The sequence below is a fragment of the Protopterus annectens genome, chromosome 1.part0 (genome assembly GCF_019279795.1).
Source record: "Protopterus annectens isolate FY-2018-M chromosome 1.part0, PAN1.0, whole genome shotgun sequence".
Classification (NCBI taxonomy): domain Eukaryota; kingdom Metazoa; phylum Chordata; order Ceratodontiformes; family Protopteridae; genus Protopterus; species Protopterus annectens.
Genome location: NC_056725.1, coordinates 760,765,517 through 760,780,015, shown reverse-complemented (window position 1 = coordinate 760,780,015; position 14,499 = coordinate 760,765,517). Strand labels below are relative to the sequence as shown.

General features: G+C 40.0%; 1 protein-coding gene across 1 annotated transcript in view; it reads left to right on the top strand.

Annotated features, from left to right (window-relative positions):
• Positions 1-7,580, top strand: part of LOC122794700 (putative inactive cytochrome P450 2G1) — a 248,361-nt gene extending 240,781 nt beyond the window's left edge. Inside the window, exon 5 of the mRNA XM_044063373.1 lies at positions 7,355-7,580. Within this exon, the coding sequence (XP_043919308.1) occupies positions 7,355-7,545 (191 nt within the window). The 3' untranslated portion in view covers positions 7,546-7,580. The remainder of the gene's footprint in view (positions 1-7,354) is intronic.
• The last annotated feature ends 6,919 nt before the right edge of the window (positions 7,581-14,499 follow it).

Below are 14,499 nucleotides of genomic sequence, written 5' to 3'. Positions count from 1 at the left end.
GGAAATAAAACTCAGTTTAAAATTAATACTGATATATCTGGTGGGTGGACACCAGTACAAACATAACATTATGGAATCTCTGTTACTAGGCTTTAGATCTAAAACCCATGTGATCATACTATATTATAAAGTCATTAGCAATCTTTTTTTTTAGAAAATTGATAACTTCAGCTCTGCCATTACAAAGAATAATCATAAATGTTCAAGGACTTGAATTTGACACTACACATGTAATCTTACGTACTTTAGTAACATTGTTTTTTTAAAGCACGAATGCTCCATGATCAGTGCAAGACACACAAAATGTAGTTAGTTCTAAATAAATGTGGTGTGATTTGCAGTGATTGTGAAGCATTAAAGCATTAGTGTGTTTTGTTCTTTTCCCTGGTTCATGTTTCTCTGGATTACAACACTGTTTTTTATTCAGTATGTCACTTAAAATAAATAAAAATTGAAACAACAACCAAAGAACTGAATATTAATCATAGAACTGAAGCAAAAGATAAAAAGTGAGGCAGAAGAACAATAAAACAAGTCATTTATTGACATGCACAAAAATGAATATCCTGACTCAGTTGGACTTCTGTACTGTTCTGTAATAAAGGTTTTCATTAAGCAAGTCGTATATCATATTATCATTATGCTACAGTTTTTGGTTGCTCAATTTTATTTGTTCATTTATTTCATTATTGCATTCCCATTACATTATTAGGGCTTTTATGGACAGTGTTTGCTAGTCTATATTACTCAGTGCTTCAGTAATTAATGACTCTGCTTCCTCTGCCTACAATCTCCAGGTTCAGACATTCAGTCCTTATTGTATGTGGATGAGATGAGTGTCCTCTAATCTATAAATGGGTTTTATATCAATATTCCAGGTTTCTCTCACTTCCCAAACCCAAAATCACTCTATACTGGTTGAACTAAAAAAAGGCCTTAATCCTACAGTACAAAATATTTTATGCATCATATGCATCACACAAAACATACACCTGCATATATTTATATGTTAGTATATATATATATATATATATATATATATATGTGTGTGTGTGTGTGTGTGTGTGTGTGTGTGTGTGTGTGTATATATATATATATATATATATATATAGGTCTACTTCTTAACATTGAAATTTCGTAACATTGAATTTCATACAATTGAGACCATAACATCGAAAATGCAAAACACTGAAAACCCAAAACATTGAAAACTCAGAACATTGAAAGTGTGCTTTATAACATTGAAAACTATATTGCTCAAGTAACTAAGATTCCCCTCTACCTACAACACCACCTAACTAACAAAAACACTTTCTACTACGTTTCTGCAAGAGGGCAAGCCCCCATGCACCCCCACATGTTGGGGGCTCTGCCCCCTACACACTCCCATAAATTAAATATACCAACTCCAAGATCGCACTACAGTGGAAAAAGTTAATTTCCTAACCTCAGTGTATGGTGATTGTGATACAGTGAGGTTAAGAAATTAACTTTTTGCCACTGTAGTGCGATCTTGGAGTTAGTATATTTAATTTACAGGGGAGGTAGGGGGGAAGCCCCCAAATGAGGGGTGCAGGGGGGGGGTTTGCCCACTTGCAGAAACTTGATAAGTGTGATAGAAAGTATGTTTGTTAGTTAGGTGTTGTTATAGGTGGAGAGGATGTTATTTACATATACACTGTAGTTTTCAATGTTATGAAGCACACTTTCAATGTTTTGAGTTTTCAGTGTTTTGGGATTTACATGTTTTGGTCTCATGTTATGAAATTCAATGTTATGAAATTTCAATGTTATGAAGTAGACCGATATATATATATATATATATATATATATATATATATATATATATATATAGTTTACCTTCAAAATGTCATGTCCCAGTTCGTCGAGTCTGAAAATGTCGAGGTGAAAATGTAAGTGTAGAAGCATGAACTCCCAGAACACTGAATTTCCTTTCCGACAAAGTAACCACTTGGCCACCAAAAAAAACACCACAAATGGTAGCAAATTACACCCATTGAAGAGGGGGGCTTCACTCCCACACCCCCTACTTAAATATACCAACTCCGAGATTGCACTATAGTGGAGAAAGGGCAAAATTCACCATGGTGGCCAAGTGGTTACATACCCGGTGAGGAAATATGATGTTCCAGGAGTTCATGTTTCTACACTTACAATGTTTTCATCTCAGCGTTTTCACACTCATAGGTTCATAGGTTCATACAAGGCTATCTGCCCTAGGGCATTTATAAGCCTAGCCAGAGTGTGTGTGGCTTACACCACCCCTTAGGATGAGAATACTACACCCATTTAGGGCTTAGTTTACTGTGCCTCTGTCTAGTAGTGACACAGAGATGACCCCTGGGGTAAACCTACGATCTCCCATCCACTCGTCAAGATTTCTCTTGAATAGAGTTAGTGAGGGGCTCTGCCTAACATGGACTGGGATTCTGTTCCAGAGTGTAGGGAGCCTCTGGGTTATGAATCTGTCCTTCCAGCACGTCCTATTTATTTCTGTGTTGAGGTTCAAGTCTCTTGCTCTCGTGGCTCTGATGGATTTGGATTTTCTGAGGTGGAGCATGTCCATTAATTCCAGATTGGACATGGCCTTGTACGTCAGGCAAAGATCACCTCTGAGTAGGCGGTATGCGACTGAATAGAGCTGGAATTTCTTCAGCCGGGCAGCATATGACATATGTTTGAGACCCTTTATCCTCTTGGTGAGGAACTTTTGGGGTCTTTCCAACTGCTGCAGGTGTCGGGTAAGATAAATCCCAAATGGGGCATTGTACTCAATCATTGGCCTGATAAGAGAAGAGTACAGGGGCACAATGACCTCTCCTGATCTAGATGTGAATCCCTTCATGATAAGGTGGGCAATATAGAAGGTCTTCCTAACCACTTTGGCAATGTGAGTGTCAAATGAGAGGTTACTGTCAACTTGGGTCCCTAGGTCCCTGATTACCTCTTCCGTACTTAATGGATTACCACCTATGTGGTAATTTGTGGGTACCTTGTTTTTCCCAAAGGGTATGACTATACATTTTTTGGCGTTCAGCTTGAGGCCATGGCTCTGGCACCAATTATCCATTTCTATGAGGCCTCTCTGTAGGATGCTAGTGTCCGCTGGAGTATCAATTATGGCACCCAGTTTGCAGTCATCTGTGAACTTTGTCAGCCACAATCCTCCTATGTTTGCCTGCACCTCGGAAAAATAAATTCCGAACAAGAGGGGTCCCAGGACTGAGCCCTGTGGGACACCGCTTGTGACCGGCTTAGAGTCTGACATGGCTCCAGCAACTCTGACCCTGTGGGTTCTGTCCTTGAGCCAGTTTGCAACCCATCTTGTGACATATGGGTTTACATTTAAGCTGGTGAGTTTGTCTATGATGCCCAAGTGGGGTATTGTGTCGAAAGCTTTTGCAAGATCAAGGTAGGCTGCGTGAACTGCCTTACCCTCATCAATGGCCTTAGTGACTGTTTCAAAAAAGTCGACCAAGTTCAAAAGGCAGGATCTGCCCTTGACAAAGCCAAATTGGGTAGGATCCAATGTCTGTAGGTCCCCAATGTCTTTGTTTATGAGTTCCATAATGATCCTCTCCATAGCTTTGCAGACCAGGCTTGTCACGCTTATGGGGCAGTAATTTCCAGGGTCCGTAGAAGCACCGCCTTTGTGGAGTGGGACCACTGTTGCCATTCGCCTCTCTTTGGGTACGTATCCTGTAGTAAGGCTAAGATTAAAGAGCAGCCTTATGTGTGGGTTTAGTTCCTCTTGGAGTTCTTGTAGCACACAGCCCAGGACACCGTCCGGTCCCATTTATGCTGTGTTTTTAGCTTTAGAGAGTGCGGCTCTCACCTGGGCATCTAAGATGTTAGGGAGGCTACACTCTGCTGGGATAGATATTTCTCCTTTTGGAGGGGAGGGAGAGGAGAAATTTGCACTGAACCTGTCTGCCAGAATGTTGGCAATGTCTGTGGGTTCAGTGTATTTTGTGTCATTTTGGACTAACTCTGAGCATATCTGGGAGTTTCCACCCAGGTTACTAACATAGCTAAAGAAGGCCTTGTGATTGTCTTTTGTGTCTTTCGTGATTTTTCTCTCAAAGTTGGCCTTGGATGATTTTATGAGTGATCGTAGTTTTTTGCTAGTACTGATCAGAGATGCCTTCCCTTTTAGGGATTTTGCTCTGTCATGTAGTAGCTTCCTCCTCCTGTTGTAAAGTTTGTTTATGGCTGGGGTCCACCAGACCGGGTGCCTGCCTTTGGGGGAATGGGTCTTGGTTATATTTGGGATTGCATGATCCATGCATTCTTGAAGGTGCTCGTAGAAGGCATTTGTAAAGGATTCAGCATTGTGGGTTGTGGTTTCCACTGGCCCAGGGGCCTTGAGGGATACCACTTCAGTCTTAAGAAGTGTGAAGTTGGCTTTTGAGAAGTTCTTCACTGTGGTCTTTTGTGCAGGGGGTGGGGGCGGGATGTGGATTTCCAGTGAGATTAATTTATGGTCTGATCTCACCAAATGAGGGATATACTTCCGGTGTGGAGCATTTTGTCCCCATGTTTGTGATGATCAGGTCTAGTATATTATCTCCTCTTGTGGGAATGGTGACTACTTGTTCCATCGTATTTGAGTTTATGAATTCTTGGAACCTTTGGGCTAGGGTGTTGGGGCTTGAGTAATGTTCCCAGTCTATGTTTGGGTAGTTGAAGACTCCCAATATGATGGTATTTGGAGAGATATTCATACTCTCCAGTGTCTTCAGGAAGGCTGTGTGGGGTTCCTGAGTTTGAGAGGGTGGTCTGTAGCATGCTACAAACTGTAGGGCAGTTTTGCCTATGGTTAGTTGCACATGGATGGTCTCCGATGCTTCGTGCATTGCCACTAACCTGGAGGTGTGGGTATCTTTGATGAATATGGATACTCCCCCTCCTTTTGTGGTTCAGTCCAAGTTTTGGGGACAGAAAGCATGATATGAGGTAAAACCTGATAGTGCTGGGGTGCTCTCAGGAGCCTTGAACCAGGTTTCAGTCACTGCACAGACATAGATGTTCTCCATACTGAGGAGGGCTTCGAGAGCGTGCATCTTGAGGTTTAGACTTCTGGCATTGAGCAGTATTACCCTTAGTTTTTTTCCACTTGTGTTTTCTAGGGAGGTAGGTTTGTCATTTGAGCCTTGCCTAAAAAAGGCACTATGGGGGTGGCAAGAGCCTTGGCCAATATCCGGAAGCCCAGGGGTGACAGGTGCAAGCCATCCCTTGTGAAGCAGTGTGGCTTGTCAAGCATGTCATCCCAAGCACACAGACATTGGATCCTCTTAGAATGACACCAGTAATTAAGCCAATTGTTAAAACTGATCATTTTGTCTTTGTACTGTGGCATCATTCTTGGTGAGGGTAAGATGCTGCTCAGGGTCAGGGTCATACCAGCCTGGGCTACATAATCAGAGAGCTCCTCTATGTCTCTTTTCATGTAGTCCAGGGAGGTACGTCTCAGGTCGTTCACACCGGCATGGACAATGACTGAGTCATATTTGTACTTGCTGTGGAGTGACCTGAGTGCTTGTGTTATGTGGCGGATTCTAGCGCCTGACAGGCAGCTTACTGTGACCTTTTCCTTGTTCAGTCTGGTGAGCGGGACGTCAGTGTGTCTGACTATGGAGTCACCTATTACAAGTGTGTCTGGCATGTTGTTTGGCCTTAAGGGCTGTGACTGTTTAGCACACTGACTTTGTGAACTATGTGTTGCTTGTGCTATGTCTTGAGGTGGCGGTTGTTTGAGTGTCTGCTTTGGAGGCCTCTGTTGTTTTGGTAGATTTTTAATCAGCGCCTCCGAGTATGTTTTTGTGTGTTTATGTGTTTGGTTTGCAGTTGTGATAGTTCTATGTGAGACTGGGTTTGTGGTGTGCGTGGTTACCTTCTCCTCCTGACTGGTCTTGCCAGTACTGAGTTGAGAGAGCTCAGCCTCCAGTTTGGATATATAGTTGCATCTCTCGCATATATTAGTATTTGTTGGGAGGAGGAGAGAGTTGCCTTTGTACATGAGGCAATTGTAACATTGCCTCAAGATTCCCAGATTCACCAGCTGGACAGGAGAGGACGCCAGCAACTGACCCTTCAACATGCTAGAATAGTGAAAAAGATTGCTGTGTAACTGAGTCAGAAAGGACCTATAGGGAAATGGGTACTCAAGGGAATTTAGGTGAGTGAAGTACTTTCTTTTGTTTATGAGTGCTTTTACCTGTATAAAAATGCTTTAGGAGCAAGTGCTGAGCTTTTCAGATAGAGAATAGGCTGTTTAGACTGCAAGTAGAGCAGTTCTAAGGGAAATATTGAAGAGCAGACTTTACGGAGCCAGAAATAGTTTAAACTTGCGATGCTGCTCTATGAGCAACTTTGTGCTAATTCGCGCTAAAGCGTGCAAAAACGGGCTTTATAGCAGAGGTTTGAAAAGAGCCAGGAATTGACCCAAAATGGCCAATAGACTACAAGTTGCTGGGCTGGAACCACTCCTCTAGGGACAAATAGGCTGCTCAGTGCTCCCCACTCCCACTGGTGAACAAAGAAGCTTCCTCTTATCCAAATAAGGATATGGATAGCACAGGAACTAAGACAAAGCCCGACAAACTGGGCCACGACATTATGAAAGGGAACCATAAATCTATATATATATATATATCTATATATCTATATATATATATATATATAGAGAGAGAGAGAGAGAGAGAGAAAGAGTTTTTAAAGGAGACTGTTTCGTGTTCTATGTGTGCAGTGTTAATTTTAGTTTAGTTTTAGCAAGCAGCATAAGTTTGTCAGGTTTAGAGCATTTTAGTAGCTTTATTGACATGTCATATCATAACTAACCAGCTAATATTGCTGCAAATACATAGATATTTTTGATGGTGCACCAAGAAAACAGATGCAAAAAATGCACCATTTACCTGTGGTTTGTTGTGTACACATATATATGTGGTATGCATTCTATGATGCTTGATGTGTGGTATACATGTGTGTGTGTGTGTGTGTGTGTGTGTGTGTGTGTGTGTGTGTGTGTGTGTGTGTGTGTGTATACGTGTATGTATGTATGAATGTGCATGTTAATGTGTGTGAGTGTGTGTACTATGTATATTCACTTTCTTGGTTAATAAATACATAAATAGACATAAATAGTTCAGTCACATGATACATAGATAAGCTGTTGTTTCAATCCAGTATAACAAAGCACTTTCTAAAATGTTATTTGCCTGATAGCTAAAGAGATTCACAGAGGGACAGAAAGAAGTGGGCACTTTAAAGAATGTATATTGTATGTATTCTCTGTAGTTTTCAAAATGTAAATGAGTTCCTTTTTTTTCAGGAAAGCGAATTTGTCTTGGACAACCCTTGGCTCGGATGGAGATTTTTTTGTTCCTTACAACACTCCTGCAGAATTTTACATTTAAAGCACTTGTTGATCCAGAGAAGATTGATGTGAAAGCAGAAAACAGTGGTTTTCTGAATATACCACAGGCTTTCAAAGTTTGTGTTAGTAGTCGCAAACCATTCTAGTGTCATGCAGAAAATAAATATGATTATATCACTTATTTTCATTTTAAGTTGACATTGTTTTATGAGCATGTATCAGTGCAAATGTGAGTTATCTTGATAAGTAAGTGTATGCTAACTGAATAATTTTAACTAATTTTTACTCTCATTGCCATCAGTACTAATATCTTTCTCACATCTGATGCTTTGCATACGTCTTAAAAACATCTCTGTTTCCATATTCATAACATTCCAAATCTTCAAAAACAAAAACTTTTAGTTTATGCTACTCTCTCAGAACAGAATGCCATTGCACCACATTGCAGAAAAAACACTTGACTTTTAGATGCTGAAACATCAGACTCTGGGTTATATTAGAAAGAACCTTGCCATGAGCATTAATGCAATCACAAAAAACAGCAATTCAGAGACATTCGCTACAATGAGAAAAGGCCTCACCATAAGCTAATCTGAGTGCCCTGGAATTGTGCAGTGATTACTGCAAGTTCCAAAAGGTGTTGGTCCATGCATCACATATTGCACAGGTACCAATCTCCTTTACCCCTTCACATACATGCACACATTTAAACACACACACATACACACACACACACACACACACACACACACACACACACACACACGTGCAAAGTCTCACACTCACCATTGATCAGACAAGCCTTCTCACATCATCACACTCGTGGATATACTCACTTATTCACACACGCACGCACACACACACACACACACACACACACACACACACACACACACACACACACACACACACACACACACACACACACACACACACACACACACACACACACACACATGTGCACACATTCCCAGACCTCTCAACAGTTTCTGGTTTTACAGAAAGTCCATGATTTGTCCTTTTATAACTGCCCTGTCCCTCATAACTCATAGACAATTATAGTCAGTGAATAAAGCCAAAACTTAGAGTTTCATACTTCTTATTCTTCAAAACATGCTTTGTAAAGCAATACCTGTTCTATTAACTGTGTTTGTGGCTTAGAAAGGGTCCCTGGCCCCTCCATATTTAATTTTGGTGAAAAAATGACTCATGCTACAAAACTTGTAGTTTTAGTAGAACAATATACTCTTTTGTCCCTGGTGTCTTGTGTCTCCTTCCAGTATTACAGGCTTTGCTCTTTAGTGTAAGGGAGTTTAGAGGTATGGCAACCACTTCCCTGACACAGACACACACACACACACACACACACACACACACACACACACACACACACACACACACTCACTCACCTAAAACCACTCATACCTCTGCAGACAAGCAGGCATACTGCTACACACATACACACACTCAAACCCCCCACCACCACCACTACCTCTCCGCCAAACTCCCTATCATTCACTTGTAACTTGGTTTCTCCAATTGAAAGCAATGGGTGAACATGACCTTTTGGCTATGTTAATTAACATGGCTGGCAGTGTTAATTTATGTTGCATAAATCCCTTACTGCTGTGGCGACCGTGCCCTGGCCAACCAATCAAGGAGCCTCAATCCTCAACACTAACACCAGGGAGGTCATCTCATAGAAGAGAAAAGGATAATTAATACACACAGTAAAGTACAATTTCCCTTAAGTGCACACAGAGATCAGAGGCAGTCTGGGGCTAGTTGCTCCCTTGCTCACCAGGTCCCCAATAAGACTCCCCACTGGCACAGCTATAGGGTCCAGGTCTCAGCCTAACTGGGCAAGCTAAAACCTCCAGTACCCCCTCTGTCCAACCAGTGCTTCATGTCCCTGCCAAGTAGCTGACATAACACACACACACTTTGAGATAAGTATTTATACAACTTCACAGACACTCCTGGGAAAGGCTGACACAGATTCTCCAACTGTGCCCCTTTACCCAGACTATACAGTAGTAATTACTGCCACCACCCAGTTAATAATATCAGCTACTAAAAGGCCCTTAAAAGGGTATCCAATTATTACTGTGCAATATTAATATCCAATGGTAGTATGACTAACAGTCAAGGCTTACTTTAGAGTGGCCTATTACAATAACCTCCATAAATATGCCGTGTATTGTAGAGCTTATCTCTACACAAACCAGCCACAGATAGAAGGCTTTAAAATATTTAATAATAAATAATTAAAACACAAGACAAAACTACTACACCACAGAGATATCTAAGTGTTCAGAGATCACACAGAAACTTAAAATAATACAGTAGGACAGGCCTGATTTCAAAGAAAAATACCTAATTAATCTCTACTAGCTTTAACTATTCCTACAAGAAATCACAGTGCTAAAAACTTACATGTGAGCATAAGGAGAGCACTGGTAAGTTGGATATCAAGATCAAAACGCTATTTATCCACTCTCTCTCCGAGACACAGTTTATAAAACATCACATCAACATGTCTCTGGGTCCTCCCCAGATTACATCATTTTTGACACTTAGGTTTTCTCAGTATTCATATTGCATCATCTTGACACCTACTCTGAGTTCCCAGGCTAATAGAAACTCCATTTACATTATTTAGCAAGCTAACACCTGCACAAGAGAGTACAACACTAAAAGGCATTTCACATATACACTCTAGCAGTTAGTCCTTAGTTAACACAATAGACAGAATGTCTTCAGCCAGCCTGACCGCAACCATCCTTAAAGATCAAAGAATGTCATAAAATCATTTCAATTTCAAAAGACAAATTTGAAAGGCTTAGCTTAGTTTTTCTTTAAAGCAAGGGGGCAATGTTGTAACAATCTTGAAGTTCACATTTTGCAGTGTTTTTCTTTCATTTAAAAACACAAGCCTGTATTTTACATTTATTTATACAGTTGATAAACAAACTTCAATCTGCGGCATTTTCACTCATCTGAGCGTTCTTACTTTGTAACTTTCATTGTTTCAATATGTAACTTATATATATATATATATATATATATATATATATATATATATATATATATATATATATATATATGAAATAAATGCACAGGAATCCAAACATTGATAATCAATGCCAGTATTTCAGAAAAATCAACTAACAAAAATAATCCACAAAAACTAAACCAAGATGATCACACAGGTTTCCTTTTGCAATCTTAAATAAAATCCCTTAAATTCAGACATACTTTTCCTGCATATTGATAGCGTTACAGAAAGAGTTCTTAGGTATGGTGTAAGATTAGATTTAGGGGGAGGGGTAGAGTAAGTGTTAAGGTTAGCCAGCTTTAGAAAGGGTGGACAGGGGTGTTTCACCATGCCCTTAACTCCAACCCTACACCCTACTATAGGAGAAGCTGTTCCCTAACACTACATGAGACACTCAGACTCTCAGACACACACACACACACACACACACACACACACACACACACACACACAGCACACATATGCACAACACTAAATCTTCCTCTTACATAACATTTAGTAATCCTAACTCATCAACCTCATACACACAATCTCATCCCCTAGGGCCAAAGTGGTTGGTATACACCCCCAAACCCATACTTACCCCCCCCCACACACACACACACACACACTAGATCTTCCTTCATTTGTATATGCAATATTCATCTGCACGAACTCTGGACAAATTGCAACTGAAAACTGGACAGATTGAATGACAGCTATATATATGTGTGTGTGTGTGTGTGTGTGTGTGTATTTGTGTGTGTATGTATATATATGTATATATATATATATATATATATATATATATATATATATATATATATATATATCTTATATCTAAAGGTATATTAAATTTATTTGACATACCCAAACATTGACATCACTAAGGTTGACAACAAAGCATCGATAATGCCAACCTCAGCACGTCACTATGCATGTATTGAGAAATACCCTCAGTATATAACAAAATAAACTTTTACTCAAAAGAGCAGCCCCCGCCATCATCCCATACCCCTCTATCAATTATATATACTAAATCTGAGATCATATAATACCAAAAAAGGGCATATTCTTCAAATCTGGGTAATTGTGACATCTTGTACACCTGTTGATCATCTGTTTAGCTGACCAAATTGGAGCTATGTGAGTTTGTGAACTTCTATTTTTACAATTTCATTGGTGGTTTTAGATTTCTCCTTTACTTCTAACTATGTTTGCCTGTATTTCAGATGTTTCTCTCCCATGGAAAGACTGTTACATAGTTGAGTTAGCAGGGATTATATTAGTAAAACATTTTTTTGTTTTTTAAATGATGTTACTTACTTTGAAATCATGTGCATATTTGGTTTTCCAAAGTCCATTTTTGACTTTCATATGAGAGAAGAACACTGAAGAATTATTATACTAAAACAGAACCCTGTGCAATATCACTGTAATCCCTAATGAGTTAGGCATGTAACCTCCTACATTGAAGGGTTGTGTCATGTTGCTTAACCAGTGTTTTGCTCATTCAGTTCAAATGTAGGGCTTGACATGAAATACTTTTTATTTCTCAATTATTTACTTATGCAAAATAGTCTGTATTACCCTATCAAGATTATAATAAGCAGCATGCAGTGCTTGTTTTCAAGTGCTGCTGTTATATTTCCAAAGAATGCTATAGTGCTCAAAGAGAAATGCCCCCCCACCCCTTCTGAAACCCATAGTCTTCTTGTCTAGAAGAAGTAGACCCCTTTTTGTTTTGGATAAGGTCCACTATGGCTCTCTCCACAATATTACATTGAGAACTAGTTGGTCTGATGGGAGTAAAATTGTTTAGGTCTAATGTGACCCCCTCCTTTGGGAAATTGTACCACTATAGACTGATGCCATAGATTATAACATTTTGTTAAATCTGAATGATAGACTATTATAGCAATAACCTATGCCTGGGTGTGGGTAATGCTGGATTTACCCACGGTTGGCATGGTTTGCACCCTCGGGACCAAACAAAGCCAACCGTGGGTAAATACAGCATTACCCACACCCAGAAGTGAGTTATTGCTATTATACCATGACATTATTTAAGAAAAGAAACTATTACTTTTCTTAAATAATGGCATAGTATAATGCCTGTTTACTGCCCTTCCGGCACAGGATGTCTAAGCGCATTCTCAAGCGTGCAGTTCTGATGTACTTTCGCGCCACTTCCGCGCAGTACATCAGAGTTATGTGCCAAGTACGGAGAAAGCAAGATCTCTGTTGCTTTTTCCATTGCTTTTTCACTATGTTAAATGGGTAGGGTTTAACATAGCGGAGACCAGCTTTTTGCGTAGTACTGCTAAACGGAGATGTCCGCTGTTAGCTATTTTTAAATGGTGTTTCCAAGCTATGTTAAACCCATTTTAACATGGCGAAGGCAATATACAAAAGCAACGGATATCTTGCTTTCTCCATTGCTTTTAAAACCTGTTCTCGCTAGCCATGTTAAATGGGTTTAGCATTAGTTAGCGAGACAGTTTAAAATAAGCAACGGAGATCTCCGCTGTTTATTTTAAAGCTGTCTCGCCATGTTAAAAACCCATTTCAACATAGCGAGACAGTGTTTTAAAGTAAGAGTTAAATGGAAAAAGTCCGGGCGACCGACCTTTTTCCATTAGTATAACTCGACGGCAATGTGCATGCGGGCCAATCAGCTTAATGCTTAGGGGGCTGCAGAGCACATAATAACTCATCTTTGGTGTGGGTAATGCCGGATTTACCCACGGCTGGCATGGTTTACCAAAAGTCAATCGTGGGTAAATACAGCATTACCCACACCCAGAAGTGGGTTATTGCTATTATACTACGATTACTATTTAAGAAAGAAACTATTACTTTTCTTAAATAATAGCATAGAGCACGCCTGCCACGCCCCTTCCGCAGATGTTCATATCCATAGAAATTTCTGATGTACTGCGCTACCAAGAAAGTACATCAGAGTTGTGAGCAAAAGCAACGGAGAAAGTAAGATCTCCGCTGCTTTTTTTATTGTTTTTGCTATGTTAAATGGGTAGGTTTAACACAGTTTGAGATTAGTTTAAAAATAAGCACCTGAGATGTCCGGTTGCTTTATTTTAAACTGTTCATTGTTAAACCTATTTAACATAGCAGAAACAGCAAAAAGCAAAGAGATCTTTGCTTTCTCCGTTGTTTTTTTTAAATTTGTTCAAGAGGTTAAATGGGTTTAGTATAGCGAGATTGTTTAAAATAAGCAACGGAGATCTTGTTGCTTATTTAGAAGTTGCTGTCTCACATGTTAAACCCATTTAACATAGCGCGAGACAGTGTTTAAAAGCAGAGAGCTATACTAATGAAAAAGTCCGGGCGACTCAGACCTTTTTCCATTAGTATAACTTTCGATTTACAATGCCGCTGGCCAATCAGCATGCGTTTTGAAGTCATGGTATAATAGTTGGGTTTCCTTTGATTCTTTCAGAGCTATCGGGTATGTTATTGTGATCTTAAGCTACTCAAGTTTTTAATTGTACTTCAGTCAGCAGTTAAGACACCTGTACTCCCTTGTATCTGTAGCACTCTGATGGTTGTTTTATACTGGATATCAAGGGCAGTTTCAGTGAGCAGCTTTTGGATGCAATCAGGCTCAACTAAAAGGCTTATGTTCAGGCAGAGCTGAAGCAAGGGAGGGTGGGAGAGACTAGTCACTGTTGGCTCACTCATCCAGGTAGTATGGCCCACTGTACCACTCCAGGTAGCAGTTATTGGGTCAATGTGGCTTTTGCTGCACCTAAGACTGGAAAGCACCCATGAAAAGAAGCATGCATGAGGGTTTCTTAGAGTAGTGACATATATGAAGCTACCAGCCACCATAAGGAGAGGTTGAGTTGGGAAGGGGACCTACTCACTTATATCCATCTCCTGCCTCAGGGGGAATAAAGGGGCAAGTAGAAGTCTTACCCTCTAACAATGAGGATTTTGCAATCCAGCAAAATTTGCCAAAAAGGCTTTATGCATCAAAGACTGAAAAAAGTGGGCGTTTGTCATGAGAGCAGCTACCTCTTCTACGATGCATTGGAAAAAT